General features: G+C 53.5%; 9 protein-coding genes across 9 annotated transcripts; 5 read left to right on the top strand and 4 right to left on the bottom strand.

The window, feature by feature from the left end:
• The first annotated feature begins 170 nt into the window (after positions 1-170).
• On the top strand, positions 171-2,088 carry BKA58DRAFT_392604 (Tubulin/FtsZ, GTPase domain-containing protein). Its single transcript, XM_046171018.1, has 4 exons — positions 171-370; positions 476-499; positions 552-674; positions 731-2,088. Exons 1-4 carry the CDS (start codon positions 359-361, stop codon positions 1,913-1,915), a joined length of 1,344 nt encoding a protein of 447 aa, XP_046021430.1. The 5' UTR covers positions 171-358; the 3' UTR covers positions 1,916-2,088.
• Positions 2,029-4,977, bottom strand: BKA58DRAFT_44281 (chloride channel). Its single transcript, XM_046173934.1, has 3 exons — positions 4,491-4,977; positions 2,912-4,429; positions 2,029-2,853 (listed from the first exon to the last, which is right to left on the bottom strand). Exons 1-3 carry the CDS (start codon positions 4,695-4,697, stop codon positions 2,143-2,145), a joined length of 2,436 nt encoding a protein of 811 aa, XP_046021429.1. The 5' UTR covers positions 4,698-4,977; the 3' UTR covers positions 2,029-2,142.
• BKA58DRAFT_44301 (uncharacterized protein) lies at positions 4,978-6,499 on the bottom strand. Its single transcript, XM_046173949.1, has 3 exons — positions 5,732-6,499; positions 5,357-5,680; positions 4,978-5,308 (listed from the first exon to the last, which is right to left on the bottom strand). Exons 1-3 carry the CDS (start codon positions 6,317-6,319, stop codon positions 5,258-5,260), a joined length of 963 nt encoding a protein of 320 aa, XP_046021428.1. The 5' UTR covers positions 6,320-6,499; the 3' UTR covers positions 4,978-5,257.
• BKA58DRAFT_44279 (aminotransferase) lies at positions 6,497-8,189 on the bottom strand. The gene is made up of 4 exons (XM_046173931.1): positions 7,837-8,189; positions 7,492-7,789; positions 6,740-7,438; positions 6,497-6,690 (listed from the first exon to the last, which is right to left on the bottom strand). Exons 1-4 carry the CDS (start codon positions 8,078-8,080, stop codon positions 6,675-6,677), a joined length of 1,257 nt encoding a protein of 418 aa, XP_046021427.1. The 5' UTR covers positions 8,081-8,189; the 3' UTR covers positions 6,497-6,674.
• Positions 8,190-8,615: 426 nt separating this feature from the next.
• On the top strand, positions 8,616-12,226 carry BKA58DRAFT_43935 (protein kinase domain-containing protein ppk32). Its single transcript, XM_046173681.1, has 3 exons — positions 8,616-9,319; positions 9,377-10,603; positions 10,656-12,226. Exons 1-3 carry the CDS (start codon positions 8,714-8,716, stop codon positions 11,769-11,771), a joined length of 2,949 nt encoding a protein of 982 aa, XP_046021426.1. The 5' UTR covers positions 8,616-8,713; the 3' UTR covers positions 11,772-12,226.
• A 1,703-nt stretch (positions 12,227-13,929) lies between these two features.
• BKA58DRAFT_324009 (transmembrane amino acid transporter protein-domain-containing protein) lies at positions 13,930-15,537 on the top strand (the record flags this gene model as incomplete). The annotated part of the gene is made up of 3 exons (XM_046167938.1): positions 13,930-14,303; positions 14,354-14,466; positions 14,519-15,537. 3 exons carry the CDS (start codon positions 13,930-13,932, stop codon positions 15,535-15,537), a joined length of 1,506 nt encoding a protein of 501 aa, XP_046021425.1.
• A 484-nt stretch (positions 15,538-16,021) lies between these two features.
• BKA58DRAFT_323029 (phospholipid methyltransferase-domain-containing protein) lies at positions 16,022-16,910 on the top strand (the record flags this gene model as incomplete). Its single annotated transcript, XM_046167892.1, has 4 exons — positions 16,022-16,061; positions 16,119-16,158; positions 16,323-16,433; positions 16,511-16,910. The coding sequence occupies 4 exons, from the start codon at positions 16,022-16,024 to the stop codon at positions 16,908-16,910; spliced, it is 591 nt and encodes a 196-aa protein (XP_046021424.1).
• Positions 16,911-17,398: 488 nt separating this feature from the next.
• Positions 17,399-19,311, bottom strand: BKA58DRAFT_43955 (PAP2 domain-containing protein). The gene is made up of 2 exons (XM_046173696.1): positions 18,322-19,311; positions 17,399-18,270 (listed from the first exon to the last, which is right to left on the bottom strand). Exons 1-2 carry the CDS (start codon positions 18,914-18,916, stop codon positions 17,594-17,596), a joined length of 1,272 nt encoding a protein of 423 aa, XP_046021423.1. The 5' UTR covers positions 18,917-19,311; the 3' UTR covers positions 17,399-17,593.
• Positions 19,312-20,605, top strand: BKA58DRAFT_44035 (uncharacterized protein). The gene has a single exon (XM_046173742.1). It carries the CDS (start codon positions 19,708-19,710, stop codon positions 20,371-20,373), a length of 666 nt encoding a protein of 221 aa, XP_046021422.1. The 5' UTR covers positions 19,312-19,707; the 3' UTR covers positions 20,374-20,605.
• Positions 20,606-22,270: the final 1,665 nt, after the last annotated feature.

Here is a 22,270-nt window from a genome sequence, read left to right as displayed (position 1 = left end):
AACAGCAAGTCCGCAACCGCCTCAAGTAACACGTGTATCACGACATGAAAGCAGCAAGTAATACACCATACTGCAAAGCGACAGATCCATTCGACAGCAGCAACTCATGTCTTGCTAGTGCAGCTGTACATGTTCATGACTAGCCCCTTCAGCCGGCAGGCACCAGCTTTGGCGCGTTGTTAGTAAATAGCTCTAGCGCCGACGGCCCGTGCAGACGACCCACAGAGATCTTTAACGCACTCACCGCTTCTGCTCCTCCTGCTCTCCACACCAGCACCACCACCAGCGACCAGCCATAACCCAGCTCCTCGCATCTTCACCTCTCTAACTCCCATATTCCTCGCCCCCAACCGCCAACATGCGTGAGATTGTACGTATCACCCGGATTGCCGCCTAGTGGTGGCGCGTCGCTGCCCCGCGCCGAGATTCAGGGACAACACAAAGAACAACAGCTAACGACGTTTCTCTGCAACAGGTCCACCTTCAGACCGGTCAATGCGTAAGTTTTGATATCGCTCCTCTGTGTACAGACGACAGCTAACATTCCATAGGGTAACCAAATCGGTGCCGCCTTCTGGCAGACCATCTCCGGCGAGCATGGCCTCGACGGCTCCGGTGTCTACAACGGCACCTCGGACCTCCAGCTCGAGCGCATGAACGTCTACTTCAACGAAGTGCGTCCCCCGATTACGCTTTTGGCAGATAAAAGACCAATACTGATCCGTAGCAGGCGTCCAACAACAAGTTCGTGCCCCGTGCCGTGCTCGTTGACCTCGAGCCCGGTACCATGGACGCCGTCCGCGCTGGACCCTTCGGCCAGCTGTTCCGCCCCGACAACTTCGTCTTCGGCCAGTCTGGTGCTGGTAACAACTGGGCAAAGGGTCATTACACCGAGGGTGCCGAGCTCGTCGACCAGGTCCTCGATGTCGTGCGCCGCGAGGCCGAGGGCTGCGACTGCCTCCAGGGTTTCCAGATCACCCACTCCCTCGGAGGTGGTACTGGTGCCGGTATGGGTACGCTCCTCATCTCCAAGATCCGTGAGGAGTTCCCCGACCGCATGATGGCCACCTACTCCGTCGTGCCTTCCCCCAAGGTCTCCGACACCGTTGTCGAGCCATACAACGCCACACTCTCCATCCACCAACTGGTTGAGAACTCCGACGAGACCTTCTGCATTGACAACGAGGCTCTCTACGACATCTGCATGCGCACCCTCAAGCTGAACAACCCCTCATACGGCGACCTGAACCACCTCGTCTCCGCCGTCATGTCCGGTGTCACCACCTGCCTGCGTTTCCCTGGTCAGCTCAACTCTGACCTGAGGAAGTTGGCCGTCAACATGGTTCCTTTCCCCCGTCTCCACTTCTTCATGGTCGGATTCGCTCCCCTCACCAGCCGCGGCGCCCACTCCTTCCGCGCCGTCACCGTTCCCGAGCTCACCCAGCAAATGTTCGACCCCAAGAACATGATGGCTGCGTCCGACTTCCGCAACGGTCGCTACCTGACCTGCTCTGCCTACTTCCGTGGTAAGGTCTCCATGAAGGAGGTTGAGGACCAGATGCGCAACGTCCAGAACAAGAACTCCTCCTACTTCGTTGAGTGGATCCCCAACAACGTCCAGACCGCGCTCTGCTCCATCCCTCCCCGCGGCCTCAAGATGTCCTCCACCTTCGTCGGTAACTCGACCTCCATCCAGGAGCTGTTCAAGCGTGTCGGTGACCAGTTCACTGCCATGTTCAGGCGCAAGGCTTTCTTGCATTGGTACACTGGTGAGGGTATGGACGAGATGGAGTTCACTGAGGCTGAGTCCAACATGAACGACTTGGTCTCCGAGTACCAGCAATACCAGGAGGCTTCCGTCTCCGAGGGTGAGGACGAGTACGACGAGGAGGCTCCTCTCGAGGCTGAGGAGTAAGCTGGTCATGGCTGACGTCCCGCTGGACTTGGTTGTTGGAATATTTCACGTGTGGACACGAGCGTTGTAATTCGATTCGTACTTTGAGCGACCTGGCTGTGATCAGACATGTTGCGAAAGTGACTAGACAGACATGGCAGGCGTCTCAGCTTCTTGTTAGCGAAAAGATGCTATAATCAAATATTGTCCACTAAACGTTGTATTCTGCGCATACTGATCACGTCATACTAATCTCCTTCGCCATGTTCCCTCAGGTGTTCAAGGTAGCCTACGAGCCGTTTCTTGATTATCACACCCACCAGTTGTCCTGTACCCTCCTTTGTCACCATAAGATATCTCAAACCCAACTTGGAGAACATCTCGACAGCATATTCCAGAGGTGCTTTCGCACAGATGCTCAATGGCGTCCGATCCACAAATGGCGTCAAATCCATCTCCAAGCTCATCGGACTCGTCGGCTCATCAATCTCCTGACCCAACAACCTAACCTGAACATCTTCTTCCTGCGTCGACGCAAGCACACCAGGAACGAGTTTCGTCAATCCAAATTCAAGCTCCGACTGCGATATATAGCCCTGCAGCACTTCGATGCCACCATGATTCTTCTGTACTAGAACAAGGCCCGCGTCCATGAGACCCCGTTCTCTCAACGCATCGAGCTTTTCTTTCAGCAAACTCAATGTTACTTTATTGCTTGTGGGTACGTGGACGGTGATGTCAGCCATGGTGCGCTGAGGCGGGATGAGGACCGCAACGCAGGCTTTGTGGCGGCGGACGATGGATAGAGCGGTATCTGGGTCGAGGAAAGGATGGGAAAGGAGGGATTGAGCGAGGTCGTAGACGCCTTCCGAGGAGATCGCGTCGGCTACCCATTTTGCGGTTAGGATGGCGAGCATGGACGGGACGGTGTAAGAGAGCTGGCCTGTGAGTTCGAACATCTAGGTGGGTGTTAGTCGACGATGAACACTGAAAGAAAGTGGAGATGAAGGGACTTACTATAACAGCAAGGGAGATGGTCATCCGAGACACACCTGCCAGAAATGCAGCAGCGCCCACCATGGCGAAGATACCCGGACTGATCGAACCGATAGCCTGACCAACCAGCCTCCCAAAGAAAGCACCCGCATCCAGGGCAGGAATGATGACGCCAGACGGGACCTTGATACCAAACGTGATAGTAGTAAGAACGAGTTTAGCCAACGTCCCATACGTCAACCAACCAACATACTCCCAATTCGTCGTTCCCTCTTCCATAGCAGCCCTCTCATTCCGACAAACCCAAGACCAGCGAGATCCATCATCCCCACAATCTACCAGCAAATTCTTGATAATGACATCCCCCGGCTCGCGCGTCAACGGATTAGGATACTGAATCAACGCCGTGGCAAGTACCACAAGCGCAACCTCCAGCACAGGATATTTCTTGATAACGCCAAAAGCCCTAAACCACTTCGACCAAAGGAAATTGAACTTGCAAAATAGACCTCCGAAGATACCGCCCGCTACACCCAGCAGCACGAAAACAAAGTAATGAATAACCTGATACTCATCCCCGAACCTTGATTCAAAAAGCACCAATTTCCCCGTCCCCGTCGGATTGAGTTCCTTCAACACCATCGCCGCAGTGAGACTACACAGAAAAGCCCTCCACAGCACTTTTCTCGGGAAATACGTACTGATCTCCTCGTAACTAAATAACACGCCTCCAATCGGCGCGCCAAATGCCACTGACAAACCAGCCGAACATGCCGCGCTGAGCAGCTCCCGCATCTTACGGCCATTGGACGCGTATTTGGGGATTAGACGCCCGACTAGGTGGCCGACGCAGGTGGATACGTGGACGAAGGGACCTTCTTTTCCGAGACAAAGGGATGAGGATACGGCGAAAATTGCGCCGAGAGATTTTACGATCAAGACGGGCAGGGAGAGGAAGGAGGGGATCGAGAAGCCGGAGAGGATAGTTTTTATCTCCGGGATGCCGGATCCGGAGGCTAGATACATTACTTTGCCCGCTGGAGTTGGGGTGGGTGCGTCGGAGGCGGGAGAGGTAGAAGAGGACGAGGTGGTGTGGCCGTTGCTTGCGTTCTTTGTGGATTGGGAGGATGAGGTGGATGGGAGGGTAGACCGAGTCAACATGGTTAAGCTCGAACTTATGACTCCAAAGGCCACTGCCATGGCCACGTAAATTGCAAAACTGCTCTTGTAATCATTGCTCCAGACTTTCCAATCTGCACATTCTTCCACCCCTTCTTTTGTCAACAATCTTATCAACGAACTCTTCTCAGCGGCGACACAGCAATTATCCCTATTCCGCAAGAAACGGCCAGAGCAATACCCGATTTTCCAGTCCGAAACAGTCACCACTGCGACATCGACAAGGAAAGCGATACATGCCGTCAGTGCGCCGATTACGACGACAGCGAGCCAGCCCGAGGAAGCGTCGAGGAGGGTGAGCAGTTTGAAGCGCAGACCGGGGTGGGAATGGAGGGTGCGGTAGCGGTATGAGTCCTTGACCTGGGTTTGCGTATTAGCAGACTTACAGAGTGTGGTTGGAATTGACGAGAGATGTTAGTACCAAATCGTGTAGCCAGTCGATTGTCGTGTAATCGTTATACGGTAATCGTTCTCCGACTGGACTTTCTGCTAATTGCTGTTCTTCTTTCGTCACGGTGGATGCGATGATTGAGGATGCTTCTTCGTCTTGTTCATGTTGGAGATGGGATAGTCGGGTTTGGCGGAGGAGAGGGGTACGTTCGTGTCCGTTTTCTTCATCAGAAGCCATGGCTATAGATTTGAACGAAGTATCAACGAGAGTAAATAGAAGACAGCATGATGCGGATAACTAAGGTACATATCGAAAGCTCCCATGTGGCTTGTCCAATGACGCAGTCAAGCATATCCCGTACGCACGCTTATCTGCCGCGGAAATAGATCTACTCGCAAACCCTGGGGGTAAATGTTGTGGGATGGGATGATTGCCAGGCTTGGCTGGAGGTGGTAGAGATAAGGAAAGCACGCTAGATGATTGGTGCGCAATGTTACTTCCTGTGCAACTACACCAACTCTCAATACTTGCGATTGCATTAGAATAAACCACAATCACAGAAGAAGCATTACAGTGCTCTGAGAAACTACATGGACATGTCTCCGTTACAGGAATCTTACCATTTCCAACCTTGACACCACCGTCTTCAACCAGAACACCAGGTAAGGTCCAATATCCAGATTGAACATACACGGTATCATGGAGGCCCAAATCATGACTGACAAAAGAAATCGATGCGGCTCTGAGTAGAGGGGTAATGGAGAAGCAGGCGCTACAAGCGATTGCCGCTAGACGTATTATGCGGATGCAGCAGCGTTCTTCTGAACAAGATAGTCGTCTGTGTATTTCTATAGATCTGTTAGAGCCTGTGTCAATGACGTGTTCGTTATGCATACCTTCTTCTCGGCAGCGCCCAAAGACTTCCACTCCTCGGAGATGAGTTTCATAGCCTCAGGCGGGTTAATGCCCTTTAATTCTCCGGTCGCAAACCTATCTCTGACAAATGCGCCGAAGGAGGATGGCGGCACCTTCACATGACGGTCGTCGACAAGCTTGGCAGTATGGGCAGGAGTCTTCTTCTTTTCACTCGCATAGATCCTCCGTAACTGGGCACGTGCGTTGTTTGCAATGCGTATCTGGTCGGGAGTGTAGGTCTTGATCCATGCCTCGTACTCGGCCTTTCTGGCGGCGTTCTTCTCGATTGCGAGGTGGTTGTAGTGCTTCAGACAGTTAGTATAGTGTCATTGCACTGTGAGGCGGACAGGGCTTACCTCATGCTCAGCGGGGGTCAGCTTTTTCCACTCAGCCATAGCAGCCGGAAGTTGCCCAGTCTTAGTACCCGGAACACCAGCCAGTTTGTCAGCTATGTAGGCATTGAGAGCAGACAATGCGCTGCGGGTTACGGGTTCCCTGAGTGCCTTGGCGCGTAGCTCTCGGAGCTTGACCTTTTGTTGTTCTTCGGGTGTCAAGACCTTCTTGACACGCTTCTTGGGCGCGGGCTTCTTCGTGGTGGGTTTCTTTGCCTTCTTCTTAGGCGCAGCCTTTGCCGCGGGCTTCTTCTTGGGAGCCGCCTTCTTTGCTGTTGCGGCCGTCTTCTTGGGCGCAGGCTTCTTAGCGGCGGCTGTCCTGACTGCCTTCTTCACTGTCGCCGTGGGCTTGGTGGCGCGCGTAGTTGTAGCATAGGACCGGCGATTCTGGAGGGCAGAGACGAAGGCGCGTGAGAGGGCGCGCGCATGCGGGGCCTGGGCGGCATTGCGGGCGAGGAGGGTGCGGCGGAGGGTGCGGGCGAGCTGCGGCATGTCGTGTGGGGAGGCCCTGGGGGCGTCGGCTGCCAAGCGGCAGAGTGCGCCGGCCAGCATCGTGAGAATTCGTGGGCGTGTCGTCGGGGCGCGTGGTGGTGGAATTGACGAGCGGCGGCGCAGCTCTGGGCGGGCAATTGACGGGGTGTTTAGGCTCTGGAGCGTCGGCGGTGTAACGAGAGGCTGGGAGCTAGAGAGACTAGCAGGAACGTCATCTAAGGAGGGCGTAGTCAGGCACGCTCTGCGTCCGCATCCTCTACCCCACCATTGCGAAGTCACCGTGCCATCACCGTCGCCAATGTCAATGCGCCAGGTGCGACATATCTTTTCTCAAGCTGCGACTACGTCTCATGTATATACAGTCTATTGCGTAAATATGCACGCTTAGCACGTCACATTTATATCAACTACTTGCTTATATCACCTTGTAACTGTTGTCATGTTAGCGAATGATCTGCATAGTGACGGGGAAGCTCATACCTCCACGCGTGGTCCTCGTCGCCGTACTGAATCGCCTCCATCCAATCCTTCATCTGCTGTGCAACCGGGCCGGCCTCGACGTGGTCTTCGAGCCCACAGTCAACAAGCTGTCCCTTCCAGCTGATCTTGCGCACCGGAGCGACAATGGCAGCAGTACCTGCACCGAAGATCTCCATCATGCGTCCCTCGTTAGCAGCATCGGCCACCTCCTTCATGGTGAACTTGCGCTCCGATACGGTCCAGCCCTTGGGCACCAGTCGTTCCCGCGCAAGCTCGAGGATTGAGTCTCGTGTTACTCCCTCAAGAATAGTTCCGTCAAGAGGCGCAGTGAGCAATTCTGGCTTTCCTGTCTCCTTGTTCTTGATAGCTGCAAACAGGTTCATGGTGCCGACCTCTGTGATGAACTCCTCCTCACCAAACAGCCACAGGTTCTGGTGGAATCCGCGGCTTGCAGCCTGCATCTGCGGAACGATGCAAGGTGCGTAGTTGGCACCAAGCTTCTTGTCTCCAACACCTCCAGGCCATGCGCGCACGGCGTAGTCTGTAGCCTCGAGCGAGATAGCCTTGAATCCGGTTGGGTAGTATGGGCCGACGGGAGAAGCGATCACGTAGAGTAGTGCAGACGCGGGAGGGCCGACGCCGAGGGTGCGCTGTGTGCCGATCATCGTTGGGCGGAGGTAGAGAGAGTAGCCTCGCGCACTGGTGTGGTTAGAGTATGTTCTAGCTAAACAGTGGATTCAGACTGAACGTACTCGGGAACGAAACGCTCATCCTCCTTCACAAACTTGCCGATGAGCTCGATCAAGGCATCAGGGTCGAATGTGGGCAATGCAATTCGTGCTGATGACTTGTTCAGCCTAGCCATGTTCTTGTCCGGCCTGAACAGCCTGATGTTGCCGCTCTTGTCTTTGTAGGCCTTCATGCCCTCGAAGCACTCGAATGCATAGTGGAAGACACACGTCGCGGGGTCGAGACTGAGGTTCTGGTAGGGGGTAATGCGTGCTGGCAGCCATCCTTCTGTTGCTGTCCACTCGAGCGAGAGCATGTGATCTTTAATATGTGTTAGATATGAACTTTGGTGCCATTGGAGCTGTTACCAGAGAAGTTGCGGCCAAAGACAAGTTCTTCATGCGGCAGCAGATCTTTTGGCGTCGTCGTCTTGGTTATCGAGAGCTTGGTCGGGTCGATATCCTGTATCTTCTCGCCAACAGACTTGTCAGCATGAATGCTGTAGGGTCGCTGGGTCCGACATCGCAGCGACGCGCTGAGCGGTGCTACAGGCGAACGGAAAGCGCCACGCGACAGGCAAGAGAGCAATCGTGAAGACCGCTGCGGAAGCATTGTGAGGGATGCAATGCAGGCGGAGAGGGTGGGGCGGAGGAGAGTTGGTGCAGGTGGTGGATTCCAGAGTATTAATTATTTTGGGCTACAAGACCGAAGCTGACCGCAGCCTGGAGATATCGGACCTCGCGACACAGTTGCGACAGTCACCTCCGATCGCGCACTGCACCAGCCACCAAATAGGCAATCACAGGGCGCAATTGACATCTGAATCATCTTCAGAGCGGATATCTGAGGTTATTCGCGTGCTTGGTATCTTGGCCGTTGCTGCATTCACACTGCCCAGGTGTGCTGCGTGCGCTCACGTCATGCAAGGCGGGAGACTAGAGGCGGCCCTGGCATCCTTTCTCCACAGCTCGCGTGGGGGAACTAACACTTGGCTTTGTCTATCAATTGACTTTTGGGTCTCCGGCATCATACCGACGAGTCTAGACATTGCGCGACTCCTGGGTGATTATCCCAAGACATTTTGCGGAAAGAGCGACCCGAATGTCTTGATCCTCTCGGCGGTTCCAGCTGTCTGTCTCAGATCTCACGCGCATACCAACACTGCCCATACCAAACATCACAGTCCATGACGCCCTCGCTCGACTCCCACAGTATCGCCGCGCGCGCGAATAGACCACCCGCACCATGTTTTCCAACGCCCTAAAGTCCTTCACTTCCAACATCTCGAGCAACTACACCCTCAGCCCCCAACCCACGTCGTATTCAGGGCCATGGAAGATATACGACGCGAAGAAGAAGTCGACGGGGAAGGCGGCATCTGTCTTTGTGTTCGAGAAGAAGTCATTGGAGCCACCAGCTGGCGCAGGCTTCGGCGGACGCTCAGCGGCTTCAGGACTCAAGCGGGCGCATGAGGAGGTCGTGGAGAGACTCAAGAAAGAGGCCAGTTCCCTAGCTCGGTTACGGCACCCAAGTGTATTGGAGCTGGCTGAGCCAGTCGAGGAAACCCGTGGTGGTGGCCTCATGTTCGCGACAGAGCCCGTCACCGCATCGCTCGCTGGACTGTTGCAAGAAAAAGACGAGCAGGAGAAGGCGGGCGGTGTTGGTGGACGCCGCAGCCGATACGTTATCGAAGAAGCCGATGGCCAGAAGCGAAGACGCGAGCTCGAAATCGACGAGCTCGAGATACAGAAAGGGCTGTTACAGATCGCAAAGGGCTTGGAGTTTTTGCACGAGAGCGCTGGACTGGTGCATGCGAATTTGACCCCAGAAGCCATCTTCATCAACGCTAAAGTAGGTAGCCACAATGCCACTCAATCTTTACGAACACTTTGCTGATCACCGTGACAGTCTGATTGGAAAATCTCAGGTCTGGGTTTCTCAACACCTCCAGAAAACTCCACCAAACCTACTTCCGTAACGCCCATCTCGCTCTCGGAAGTCCTCAATTACGACGCCCGCCTGCCTCGACACGTTCAGCTGAATATAGACTACTCTTCGCCCGACTTTGTCATGGACAACAACATAACTCCTGCGGCAGACATGTTCAGTCTGGGTATGCTCATCATTGCACTGTACAACTCGCCGCACAAGAGCCCGTTGGACTTCAATGGTAGTTCCTCCTCCTATAAGCGGGCATTTTCTTCGTCTTCCTCGGTTCCCAGTAAGACGAATAACTTCATGTCTTCACAGCCATTACCGCGAGATGTCGTCAACGGCGTCCTAGATCGCTTGATAACACGGCGGCCGGCGTCGCGCATGGATGCACGGGAGTTTCAACAAGCACAATATTTCGACAACATCCTTGTATCCACAATCCGCTTTCTTGATGGACTCCCTGGGAAGACACCCAATGAGAAGTCACAGTTCATGCGTGGTCTGCCGCGTATCTTGAACCAGTTTCCCAAGTCTGTACTTGACAAGAAGATACTGCCTGCTCTACTTGAGGAGATGAAGGATCGGGAGCTTCTTACTCTGATACTTCAAAACGTCTTCAAGATCATTACTATGCTTCCATCTGGCAAGCGAGCATTTACCGAGAAGGTGATACCCAAGCTGCGAGAGACTTTCTTGAGTGCCACGGCTACGAACCCGAAAGCCCCAGCTCAGGAGAGGGACAGCCTGAAAGAAGCTGGCCTCATGGTGCTTCTTGAGAACATGCAGATCGCTGCTGATAATTCGAGCGGCAAAGAGTTTAAAGACGACATCCTTCCGATTATCAACCATGCGCTCGAATCGCCTACTCATTCGTTAGTCGATGCAGCTCTACGCACGCTGCCTATTGTCTTGCCGATACTAGACTTTTCGACTGTCAAGAACGAGTTGTTCCCTGTGATTGCCAGCATCTTTGCAAAGACCAGTAGTATGGGTATCAAGATCCGCGGTCTAGAGGCATTCAAGACACTTTGTGGTGGAGGAAACGAACAACAGGACGACTTTCAAGGAGATGGTCTTACTGGAGTGGTGGCAGCACCCAAGGCCAAGAGCTCGAACGTTTCTATCCTCGACAAGTACACCATCCAGGAGAAGATTGTGCCGCTACTGCGTGCCATCAAGACGAAGGAGCCTGCTGTTATGGTATGTCACTACAAACAGACAAGCTATAGACAACACGCTAACGCATTGACAGATGGCTGCATTGGATGTCTTCAAAGCTATCAGCAATCAAGTTGACAGTGACTTCCTCGCTATGGATGTACTTCCGATCTTGTGGTCGTTCAGTTTAGGACCGCTGCTCAATCTGCAGCAATTCCAAGCGTATATGAACCTCATTAAGACGACGTCCGCACGTGTCGAAAATGAACAGACACGCAAGCTGCAAGAGCTCGGCGCAAACGGGTCCACAGCAACTACACGCAACGAGTTCATGTCCTTTGGCGGTCCATCGGCGACCAACGGCTTCGATACTAGCAACGGGAACGGAGACACAGATTTCGAAGCGCTTGTACGTGGAGGACAGCAAGGGTCATCGGGTGGCACAGACATGCTGGGTGGAGACCCATGGGCGAACGCCTCCGCATCAGCTGCATCCTCCACCATCCTCCCCTCGCGCCCATCCACCAACCGAACCAGATCCAACAATGCATCTCCCGCCCCGACCTTTTCGTGGTCCACGCCTCCCGTCTCACCACCACCAAACACGAATCTCGGTGCCCCGAAACCACAGGGCAGGGCCATCACTCCAGACAACACACTAAACACGCTCAACTCTTCGTTCCCCGCTCTTAGTGCGGCAAACCCAGGCATCGGTAGCTCATCATTCACGCAACAACAGCAAATCCGACCAGCCATGAGCATGAACAACATGATATCCCCCACAACTACAACACCCTCCTACACAAACCCCACACAAAGTTCAAGCATCGACTGGAGCAAGGCAAGCGGCAGCACCACAATGTCATCTTCAAACACCTGGGGCAACAACACAAACACGGCAACCAATTCTTTGTCCAGTTTCCCTTCTATAGCTCCACCGCCCTTACAGTCACGCACGCAATCCCCGTATTCTTCGTTTAGCATTGCGCCTCCGCCGGCTAAGCCAGCGGGTACGGGGTCTTTTAGTATTGCGCCCCCGCCGATGGGGAATCGCACGGCGAGTGCAGGGGGTGGTATGGGCATGAATAGTATGGCGAGTTTGAGGGCGCAGACACAGAATCAGCAACAACAACAACAGCAACAACAACAGCAGCAGCAGCAAAACCAGCAACAGATGAATTGGGGTAGTGGAGGGGATAGTCTGATTTGAGAGAATTGTAGATGTAGATGTAGGTGTGGATGTGGGAACGTGTCGGAACGGAAAGAGTGGTCTTTTGTGGCGTATTAGCGGGCGTCTGATTTTCTGGGGTGTGGTAGAAGGGTGCAAGAGATGGTATGAGTGATACGAGGTATTCGCTAGAAAATATTGGACAGACGGATATCAGGCCGTTGTACACAGTCGTGTACTAGGACTCGTCAGAAATACGTGTTCATTTTTCCGTACACCTTGTTTCTTGGTCTGAGACCGCGTAGTGGCTATCCATAGTCCACCTCCGCCAACTTTCCATGTATCTAGTCCATACCCTATCCACGACTACGCCTAACGGCTCCAACGACTATCTTGAGAAACACGTGCTAGTTGCGTTTTACCGGCGCCACGCGTCATTAAAGTCTGCCTAATAGGTCACTACGGAATCAGCCGTTAACGGTTTTCTGCTTAAGTGTTCGGGTTACTTTGGGCAACTTTCAGTATTTGACGGGCCGATATGTTGCAGGAAACGGTGTTGCATGTATCAGTGTCCTATCTTTCCGGCCATGGACGGTATGATCCATATATTCCCAGCTTGATCATTGGGTCCCCGTCCCGTAATAGGAGCTCTCGACCAGACGTGCGACAATGCAGCAGACTATCCTGTGAATAGAGGTAATTGGTTGCCGCATTCCGTGGAGTAAGCTGTTGTTGCCTCGTCAATCGGGTGGTTGTTGCTATACGGACTCGAGCACCTCTTGTGGAAGCGATACACGGATCAGTATTCACAGCTTCACTGGATTTGGGAGTTGTACGATGTCGCTCCCTTATCTCACCCGGGTGCAACCTCCCAGTCTACATCTGTAGCGCTCGCGATTGTGAACGTGCACGAGACAGGATTTCTCTACAACTGCCAAGTCAATGATCAGCAATGCGCATAAGCCACGCAGCGCCCAGGACAGTAATATGGACGATCACGCAATCTTGCGTGCGCCTTCGCTTTCGCTGCTTGGCCGGACTGCCAGTCGTCGGGCAAACGTTGCATCTAGATGCGCGAGTCTGCAGTACGGCTAATTCGGAGTACGATGGTCGGGAGTTGCGTCTAAGGGCTGTCTAGATAGCGGATCCGTACCCTGCAGGACAATTACCCCTACGACATGGCCGACACTGTGGTTCTTGCCGTTACCCTGGCGACATGGACTTGAATCCGATTAGACGGACAGAACTTCCGAGGGAGTCCCATATTTTGCACGCGACACCGCGTTTGTGTGGCCAGTCGAGATAAGCAAAAACGGAAGGATCGAATGCTGGGTGCTGGCATTGGCGAGGCTTGGAGGTGGTATTTCGCCCGCGTTATGGCGTAAGCTAAGCAAGCCAAGCCAAGCTTACCGGTGGTGGAATTGAGCTTAGCAATGGAGCTTAGCGGGCGCCACAGTGATGTCAAGCCTGGAGACCTGACTTTTGAGCCAGTACAACGGTGTGCCGACCTGGAGAGGGTGTGATAGATACGCAGGAATGCGGCAGCGCAACAGCGCCACCGGTGTGGTTATCTCGAGGACTTGACGATTGACGTAATGAGTCTTCGACAAACGACCTGGTATGGCCAGACTCTCCACGTGCGCGACAGTGAAACGGCAGATCTATGCCGTTGAAGCGGTAGCGATGCGTCGGACGTCACGCTCGCCCGGTACTAATCAACTAACGCAATCAAAGCACACGAAGCGGCACTCGCGGCGCCAGGGCAGAGGATTTCACTGAGATTTCATAGCGTGAGAGCGGGAAAAGATGAGAGTGCAGCGGTCATAGCGCGGCAAACGGCTGGTATTTGTGCGAGTCTTCATAGGCGCGTTCAAACTCGGTAGGCGCCACCAGGCAAAAGCAGTCCCCACTCTTACGCCTTCCCTGTTCGCCTTCACCGAACTCTCCTCTGCCCCCGCAAGTTTTGGACTAGCCATCCCGGCACCCTAGCTTACGCTCCTCCACTGCTCAACTCCCTGCACCCGCTATCACCTTGCCCCCGCGTATATTTAACGATCTTCCTGCCGCTCTTCCATCGTTTACTCAACCCACTCCGACACTACCCTTCCCGGATTTTATACACGCAATTAATGCTCCCAGAAGCGGCTAACCGTCGTTCTTCCTACTACACTCCTTACAAGAGGTGTATCCGTTGCGTGAAATGGCGTTGAAGTCTCTCTTCGGCGGCAAGGCCTCGCCCGCCGACAACAACAGCCAAAGCAGTAATGAAAAAGTCGCCTTCGAGAAAGAGAAGAGTTACGACGCCGAAGCCCAAGGAGGAATTCTACCTACGTCCACCGACGCCGACTCTGACGCTAGTATCACCATCGGCAGGCAGATCGAACTGGAAGCCAACAATGCTATCAAGTACCGTACTTGCAGCTGGCCAAAGACCGCGGCTCTGTTGTTCTCCGAGTACATTTGCCTGGCTATCATGTCTTTTCCCTGGTCCTACTCGATCCTTGGTCTCGTTCCAGGCTTGATCTTGACTTTCGTCATCGCCGGTCTTGTCCTGTACACGTCCCTGACCACCTGGTACGCGCACTCCACATCCCATTCGTAAACGCCATACTTACACGACACAGGGAATTCTGCATGCGCCACCCCCAGATTCGCGATGTCTGTGACATTGGTCAGATGCTCTTCTGGAACAAGAAATGGGCCTTCTACGCCACAGCAGTCATGTTCGTCCTGAACAGTAAGCGACCATCCCTTTTAATATGCAGCGACCTAGTACTGATTTTCTCCAGACGTTTTCATCATGGGTCTGCACTGTCTCGTCGGAGCCAAATGGTGGAACACCATCACCGGACATGGTGCTTGCACAATCGCCTTCGCGGCGATCACCGCCATTATTTCGTTTGCGGCTTCTCTTCCGCGGACGTTTAGCACCCTCGCTACGCTGGCGACTGCCTCCGCAGGCTTCACTTTCATTTCCGTCATCCTCGCGGCAGCATTCTCCGGTGTTGACGGAAAGCCCGCAGGCTATGACCCTGCGGATCCGCTCAAGGTCTACGCTGTACCTCCGGCTGGAACCACTTTCGTTATGGGCATGAGTGCTTTCATGAACATTAGCTATACCTTTATTGGCCAAATCACCCTCCCCAGTTTCATCGCCGAGATGAAGGAACCCAAGGACTTCCCGAAGGCGCTCTGGGCGGTCACCATTTGCGAGGTCCTCGTCTTCAGTCTTGTCGGAGGCGTTGTGTACGGTTATACCGGTACCAACTACATGACATCCCCGGCCTTCGGCTCCATATCCAACGAAGTCTACAAGAAGGTGTCCTTTACGTTCATGGTACCCACAATCATCTTCCTTGGTGTTTTGTATGCTTCCGTAACGGCCCGCTTTGTTCTGTTCCGCATCTACGGTTCCCAGTCCCGACACAGGACTGGCCACACCGTTGCCGGATGGCTCACATGGATCGCAATCCTCGCGGTACTTTGGGTTTTCGCCTTCATCATCGCCGAGGTCATTCCATTCTTCTCCGACCTGCTCTCGCTTATGAGCTCGTTGTTCGACTCGTTCTTCGGGTTCATTTTCTGGGGCGTAGCGTACTTCCGTCTTCGCAGAGAGGCGCACGGAGTAGACTTCTGGAAGACTCGCGGTCTCAGGGGATATCTCGGGTTCTTCTTCAACATCGCACTTTGTCTCATCGGCCTGTTGTTTTTGACTGCGGGTACATACGCAACTGTCCAATCCATTATTGACGGTTACAAGGCCGACGGTTTTGGTGGACCTTTCACGTGCGCGGACAATGGTTTGTAGACATTGAGATCATCAGGGGCCATTGGTCACGATGCCATCGTGTAGCATTTCGAAGGATTCTAGCTGTGATGGATAAAGAGCGAGTCTGCTGGGCATATGAAGTCTGGTCGGAAATACACGGTTATACAGGGCGTTCTTTGGATTTCTCATCATTAAGAGACATGGTATACCCCGCAGTAAGGGCTGCAGAAACTGAACGCATTGTGACAAAGGTCAGAACTGCGTAGTTTCATCAATAAAAGTTAAAACAAAACAATCGTACATGAACACATTGACGTTCGCCGATAATGCGTGAGGCGCTCTTTCCGCGAGTGCTAAACATGCGGATTACCGAGACGTCATAGCTCCACATGTTCATCTGCCGGGCAAGCTGTCAACACCTAGGCATCCCCCACAGCTTTCGCATGTTGGAACTCACGCTTTTTCTACACTGACTACTTTCGCGGTTTTGTGACCTGTAGCTTTTCGAAACTCTTGCGCCACCATGACTTCGTACATTGACTTCAGCAAGCCCAGTCTGTGGGGTAAGTGCCAACATCCAGATCCCCGCAGCCACGGATGCGACAGCTAACATGTGGCAGTGTCTGCGGCGAGTATCGTGTTCAACCCTACATTCTGGAAGTAAGTGAAATCACTCATCCTCTTTTATAGTCACTAACAGAGCTTCAGCATCGCTGCGCAACAAGGTACATAACCTCATCGTTGCTTTTTGCGGCTATAGCCGAACCTCGGGAGGCTGCTGGGTGTCGTAGAGCAGACGATGGGATCAAAGAAGGCTGACAAAGGTCAGAGTACCACAATAAAGTTATCACAAAGCTCTTCGGTGGTAATCCTCGACTTGGATGCTACGCGCTCGCCGTAACCATCTTCTCGCTGGGAATCTTCCGAGACTACCTGTATGTAAAAGACTACCATTGTCTTCAGACATGGACCTCTACTCGAGCCAGTCACGATACTGACAGCTTGTTCACAGTTACAATGAAGCCCTCGCCGATCAACCCACGCATCCAACCCTCCTCTCTCCCGCCATCAAGTACTCCGCCATCCCTCTCTTCGCCATGGGAAACACCCTTGTCCTGACCTCCATGTGGGCCCTAGGTGTCACCGGAACCTACCTCGGAGACTACTTCGGCATCCTCATGGACGAACCCGTAACAACCTTCCCCTTCAACGTCTCCAGCTCGCCCATGTACCACGGCTCGGCCATGTCCTTCTTGGCCACAGCTATCTGGTACGGAAAGCCAGCTGGTATCTTCCTTACCGCAATCGTCCACACCGCATACTCGATTGCGTGCAGGTGGGAGGACCCGTTCACTGGTATGATCTACCAGAAGCGCGAGGAAGAGAGGGCCAAGGGAAAGAAGGGCTTGTAGATGATGAGTTTCTACGGTGGTCGACCCGATACAACAGGATGGTATGCGACGAATGTGCTCTCCGCAGTGCTACGCCGAAGCACACGAGAGCACATTGTGTCTCCATCCATACGCGCATGGATAGCAGGGGAGAAGAAGGTGAGGCAGCTCGTCTTTTCAACAAGACAGTGGAGCAGAGGGTATTCAACTGCCAATGGGTGGAGAGGTATACGTAGCAGCATACAAAAGTACAGTTGATTTGACATGACATGATAGCCCAAAGCGACAACACCCCAAGCGACCTTTACTTTCATCTCTTATTGGTAGGTACAGTATCTCATGCAATCAGCCTGCGTCTCCATTCCCGTTTTTCGACTTGATTGGTTGTCTATTCGTGCGATTCCATCTCCTTTGCAATTCGATCCACACAAGGTGTCAGCCCAAGCACGTGGCGGCACGGCTCTCCCTTGCAGTTCGGGTAATGCACCATAGTGAACAGGCATTTCATCACTATAGCAATCTCTAGAGCAATGACATAAAGTTCTCAATTCTTTGAGTGTACACTCAAATATGTGCAAAGTAGCCAACCTGGTATACACCATCTCTGATGACTACCCTTTTCCCATCTGTCTACGCTATAAGACACGCATTCCACCAAACGCCATGCTTCCCAATCCATTATGTGGTATTAAAAGAAACAAAGATCAAACCTCCTGCGCAGTACCTCCCCTCGAGTGCATTGAGCTCGGTGGATTCCCAGCATGCGGCGCGCCATTACGATTCAGCACACCCAGTTCACTCTCATCCACACTATGCCCGTTCGCAGTGCCCTGGGCATCTGCGCGTCTCCTAAGCGCAGTCTCACTGGCTCCGTTCCTGCTCCAGCCCTCTGTACCAACATAACTTCCCCTGCCGACACCAATGCCCCAGGCGCGATCATAGCTCCTAGGTCCCCAGGCCCATCCCGCACCCCGTGTAATGGGGAGATGATACCAGCGGAACGAGAACCACGCACACGTCACGCCAATCAGCGTACCGAACAACATGTCGAACCCGAAATGGCGGAAATCGGTAAAGCGGGTGCTTGTTATGTAGATAGCGGCGCAGATGGGGACCAAGATGAGGACCAGGGTGTAAACAGGTGGAGCGGCGTTTTGGTAGCGGATGGGTACTACGGCGTCGTCGTTGTACGAAGTTGGGGACGAGAGGGACGAGTCTTGTTTGTGGATGGGGAGGGTGGCTTGTTTCTTGAGGTTGGAGGGGGAGACGGCAGAGGTGTGGGCGGGGTTTGTGGAGAAGGGGCGGTGGGGGAGGAAAGGGATTGCGACGGAGAATTTGGAGGCGAGGAAGAGGGTTAGGTAGAGGAGGCCGGCCCAGGAGACTGTGGGATGGGTTAGTAGGTGGTTTGTAGAGGGAGTGGGGAGATGCTTACAGCTGGAATGGCCGCTGGGGAAGGACTTGAATCCGTCTTTAAGGATGTCCTGATCGGTGTTCTGGCAGATTCCTGAGGTGACGAGGACCCAGGCTGGGTTGAAGACCTCTTCAACAACAGGATTGACAGCGAATTCCCGAATGCGTTCCAGGTCTGGGTTACATCTTGACAAAAGATCAGGTCGCGGCTTTCCGAAGAGGTTCTTCATGCCCTGTGTGATGAGGAATGTAGTCGCGAGCGAAAGCGCAAGGCCCATCCAACCGGTGTTCCATTCCCAAAGTTTCCTCCTCCAAATGAGCGACTTGGGTGTCCCGCGTTCGGCAGTTGGTCCAGGGACCCAAACAAGACATACGATCATGACGATGGCGGCGGGCGCAATGAGTGAGACGACTACGAGGAGCCATGTCGGTATCATTTCGCTGGTCTGGTACGGGTACGATATCGAGAGGTCGACTGGCGAGAAGGGTCGTCGGAAGGGCTCGACATACTCCCAGCCGCCGGCAATGGCTGCAATGGCGATGATGACGATCCAGTCGAAGATATAGGAGAGGACGAGGCGAACCGATGGCACGCCGACGCCTTTGATGGTTCTCATGTTTGCGAGAGTGGGTGTCTAATGGCGACAGACAGAGAAGAGAAGAATGCAAGTCAAGTCCAGACAATGGATCAAAGGGACAAGCGCATTAAGGCGGCTAGAGAAGGCCAAGACAAAGGCGAAAGTCTAGCGTCGGGAGGCGCTGTGTGACAGTATTACGAAGATACGGTATACGGTATGCTGCGGTCGGTGTTGACGTGTATGGCGTCTACCAAACAGAAGAAGAAAGAACAACTAGGACATGTAAAGATTACGAGGCAGGCACGGAAGCGGAGGGCAAAAGTGTGAAGGGGCACGCGAGCATGGCCAAGGCCCAGGCTGACGGTTTGAGGCTGTGTGTGATGGGCGTTGTTGGTCTTGATCGTCCGGATGTCTCAGCTGGCGCCCAGAGCGCCCCAAACAGTGACATTTCCTTATTGCGCCGGCCTGACTTCGGTGTCCGAGGGCTTGCACCAGCTGTTCATTCGCGCGGTCCGTAGACAAGTTCACGTAAACATTAAAGATGTGCAATATTGATAGGGTTGAATAGAGTTTGGCATGTATTTCGCAGATGCATGATGATGAAAGTCAAGATGTTAGTCGATCTGGGGCCGGGATGGCAGCTAGCCGCGCGATGAGGAGCGCCACAGGGAAAGTCTCCGCATCTCCGCCCACCACGTCATTTTTAGATTTGCAGACAGAATTGCGCGTACTCGAATGCGCAGCACCCGCGATCGTCCAACACGCCCAGAATACCGAGGGTACCGAAACAGACGCCCGGCACTTCCGACCAGCCTCACGCGCAGCCCACCATGGCGCTTCCAGCACCAACCATCGATCTCCTCCTCAACCTCATCGACACGCGCCCGCAGTCCATCCTCTCCTCGCTCGAGCAGCATCCACACCTAGCCTCTGCCCGCGATGCCCACGGCTACTCGCTAGTCCATGCCGCAGCCTCCTACAACCAACTTGCCGTGCTGCGCGACCTGGTCCAAAAATACAATGCCGACGTCAACATCACCGACGAAGACGGTGAAACACCCCTCTTCGCGACCGAAAAGACCGAAGTAGCAAAATGCCTTGTTGAGGAACTAGGCGCAGACACAAAGATACAAAACCAAGAGGGCCAGACAGCAGAGGAAAAGATTGGCGAAGAGGAGGGCGAGACACATGAAGTTTACCAGTACCTCAAGAGTCTACGCACCGGCGACGAACCAGCTGCACCGGGCGTCATAGAGACTGAGGGTGTTCACCCGCCGCCTCCCCTGCCCGATGGTGTCAAGGTCAATGTGGGCACCATGGAAGAAGATGCTGTCGATGCGCCGGATCCCGAGATACGGAGGCGCATTGAGGAGCTTGCAGCACGAGAAGACTACGATTCTGAGGAGGTGCAGGCGCAGTTGAGGGAGTTAGTGCAGGATGTTGTTGGGGGCATGGGTGCTGATGGTGACAGAAGTGTTAGGCGGAGGGTGGATTGAAGAAGACAGAAAAAATGCGCAGTGGGGATGTATATGGCCGACTCGTCACAGCGCACCAGACGACCAGACGTGACCCGCGCAACACCATACATAAAAACGTCGAATACGAGATAGGACCCTCCGAACCGATTCTCGTTCGACTTGTCCTGAATACAGTTCAGCACACGCTGTGTGCACAGCCTCTCGGGATGGTGTGCCTGAAGTTACCATGTTCATCTACAACTGGCATAACCCAACGGTGGTATACTTCCAGCATATGCAGAGGGGTAATTGGATACCAGACTGCCTCCCATAGATGATCTACAAAATGTACATCTCATGGTCCCCACATTGCACCGTCCAAATCTGCATTTTCTCTTGTTTCCCCTACGCCTACCTGATCACTATTCAAATCTCGACTCAAATCTCGATTGCCAGAATATCAACTTACCCAATCCAGCAAAATCTATTTCGCCGTTGATTGTGGCAGAATCTGGATTTTGTAAGCCTACTCGGAGCATGTCTCCTTTCATACAGCGGTTCGGTCAAATGCACCGACCTTGGTACACCCATCCGGTCCGTCTGCGTTAGGCAACCTCGCTCTTATGCATGGATTCCAGCCGGCCACATCGGCGATCTCTGGATTATGGGCAATGGAAACGATCTGGAGCATCTGTGAGAGATCGGGAGAAGGCACTGCTTACATATACATTCGTAATCCGATGTGCCAGCGTGAAAGGGCCGTTCACGACGGTAATAGTCTTATCCACACGCAAAACCACACCATCGGGTACAAGCATAACCCATCCGCAACACCAAGCGCACCGAGAAAAACGTCATAACGGCCCCATCCGTTACTCCAAGAGGAAACAAAACGCAAAAACCATGGATTCCAGTCGCTCTTCTTCGGACTTATTATTCTCACCAAGACGCACTGATGCCCCTTGACCATTTGCCATTTCCGCTTTATTCCCACAAAAACCCGCGTCTGTGCAGCCTTCTGGCTGGACCGGGGAACACGGCCATCCTCGGCAAGGCATCGGCATTCCCATAATTTTTCGCAAAGTGGGGCGTCTACTCTTACCCGAATACCCATACCCTATCCTCCTCTCGGATCGCTCCCTTGTTTCAACGTTGGCTTGGCATCTTCGCCACAATCGTTCCCTTGTTGCCACTTCACCTCCACGGTCTCCACCCACCACCCTTTTCGGTCAAATCTGCTATGGCAGGTGCCTGTATGGGGAAGGAAAGGCCAAAAAGTGTTGATTCTAGTCGGTCAATTGCGGTGCTTCTCGGGGGCTTTAAGTGAATCCTTCGGTGAGTTAAAGTGATGGGTGGATGGAGAGAGGGGTTTGGGGGGCGAATGGGCGTGAGACGTGTGGGTTTATGTGAAGAGATTTGTGGAGGATGGGAGAGGCAAAGGTGAAGTATCTGCTTTCTTTTCTTCTTTCTTTGGTTGAGAAGGGGATGTTGGTTCATGGGTAATGCTGCATATGCGTATACGCGTTGATCCTTCTCTTCCTGTACCGTGTTTTTGCACATACGAACTGCGACTCGCGGTTCAAACGGCTATCATGGCGGGCCCTCTCCGATATGCACTATGCATTACCCTGTTTAGGATGTCCCGCGTACACCTCCATGTCTGAATCGCGTTCCATCCGTCCCAACCTCGGTTCACCATATCATCCATCATCATCAGTACCGAATTCTCAGATTCCCATCCCGAATGCCCCCAAAGAGGTAACTTCCAGATACTCCACCGTAGAACACAGTCGCACTTTTGCCGCACTCCATCGCACTTTCTCCCTGATCTAGCAGACCCCTGCCTCCGCGGAAGCAACCCTCATACGATATGTGGTCGTTGTATTGGAACATCCTGCTCCTCCTATGTTCTGGATCTGTTTTGCTACCATATTGG

Source organism: Alternaria rosae (assembly GCF_020736505.1).
Source record: "Alternaria rosae strain MPI-PUGE-AT-0040 chromosome Unknown BKA58scaffold_10, whole genome shotgun sequence".
Lineage (NCBI taxonomy): Eukaryota > Fungi > Ascomycota > Dothideomycetes > Pleosporales > Pleosporaceae > Alternaria > Alternaria rosae.
This window is presented reverse-complemented; position numbering and strand designations above follow the sequence as displayed.

What these genes read in the sequence shown, in the direction of transcription:
- BKA58DRAFT_392604 (XM_046171018.1), top strand. An exon ending in ACCTTCAGACCGGTCAATGC is followed by an intron (nt 500 to 551) that starts GTAAGTTTTGAT and finishes AACATTCCATAG; the next exon opens with GGTAACCAAATCGGTGCCGC. An exon ending in TGAACGTCTACTTCAACGAA is followed by an intron (nt 675 to 730) that starts GTGCGTCCCCCG and finishes GATCCGTAGCAG; the next exon opens with GCGTCCAACAACAAGTTCGT.
- BKA58DRAFT_44281 (XM_046173934.1), bottom strand. Translation starts at nt 4,697, where the DNA reads ATGGCTTCTGATGAAGAAAACGGACACGAACGTACCCCTCTCCTCCGC. An exon ending in TCGACTGGCTACACGATTTG is followed by an intron (nt 4,430 to 4,490) that starts GTACTAACATCT and finishes ACGCAAACCCAG; the next exon opens with GTCAAGGACTCATACCGCTA. An exon ending in CCATCTCCCTTGCTGTTATA is followed by an intron (nt 2,854 to 2,911) that starts GTAAGTCCCTTC and finishes ACACCCACCTAG; the next exon opens with ATGTTCGAACTCACAGGCCA.
- BKA58DRAFT_44301 (XM_046173949.1), bottom strand. Translation starts at nt 6,319, where the DNA reads ATGCTGGCCGGCGCACTCTGCCGCTTGGCAGCCGACGCCCCCAGGGCC. An exon ending in TGACCCCCGCTGAGCATGAG is followed by an intron (nt 5,681 to 5,731) that starts GTAAGCCCTGTC and finishes AACTGTCTGAAG; the next exon opens with CACTACAACCACCTCGCAAT. An exon ending in TGGGCGCTGCCGAGAAGAAG is followed by an intron (nt 5,309 to 5,356) that starts GTATGCATAACG and finishes ACAGATCTATAG; the next exon opens with AAATACACAGACGACTATCT.
- BKA58DRAFT_44279 (XM_046173931.1), bottom strand. Translation starts at nt 8,080, where the DNA reads ATGCTTCCGCAGCGGTCTTCACGATTGCTCTCTTGCCTGTCGCGTGGC. An exon ending in CTTTGGCCGCAACTTCTCTG is followed by an intron (nt 7,790 to 7,836) that starts GTAACAGCTCCA and finishes CACATATTAAAG; the next exon opens with ATCACATGCTCTCGCTCGAG. An exon ending in GATGAGCGTTTCGTTCCCGA is followed by an intron (nt 7,439 to 7,491) that starts GTACGTTCAGTC and finishes TAACCACACCAG; the next exon opens with TGCGCGAGGCTACTCTCTCT.
- BKA58DRAFT_43935 (XM_046173681.1), top strand. Translation starts at nt 8,714, where the DNA reads ATGTTTTCCAACGCCCTAAAGTCCTTCACTTCCAACATCTCGAGCAAC. An exon ending in CCATCTTCATCAACGCTAAA is followed by an intron (nt 9,320 to 9,376) that starts GTAGGTAGCCAC and finishes TCACCGTGACAG; the next exon opens with TCTGATTGGAAAATCTCAGG. An exon ending in CGAAGGAGCCTGCTGTTATG is followed by an intron (nt 10,604 to 10,655) that starts GTATGTCACTAC and finishes ACGCATTGACAG; the next exon opens with ATGGCTGCATTGGATGTCTT.
- BKA58DRAFT_43955 (XM_046173696.1), bottom strand. Translation starts at nt 18,916, where the DNA reads ATGAGAACCATCAAAGGCGTCGGCGTGCCATCGGTTCGCCTCGTCCTC. An exon ending in CCCCAGCGGCCATTCCAGCT is followed by an intron (nt 18,271 to 18,321) that starts GTAAGCATCTCC and finishes CCCATCCCACAG; the next exon opens with TCTCCTGGGCCGGCCTCCTC.
- BKA58DRAFT_44035 (XM_046173742.1), top strand. Translation starts at nt 19,708, where the DNA reads ATGGCGCTTCCAGCACCAACCATCGATCTCCTCCTCAACCTCATCGAC.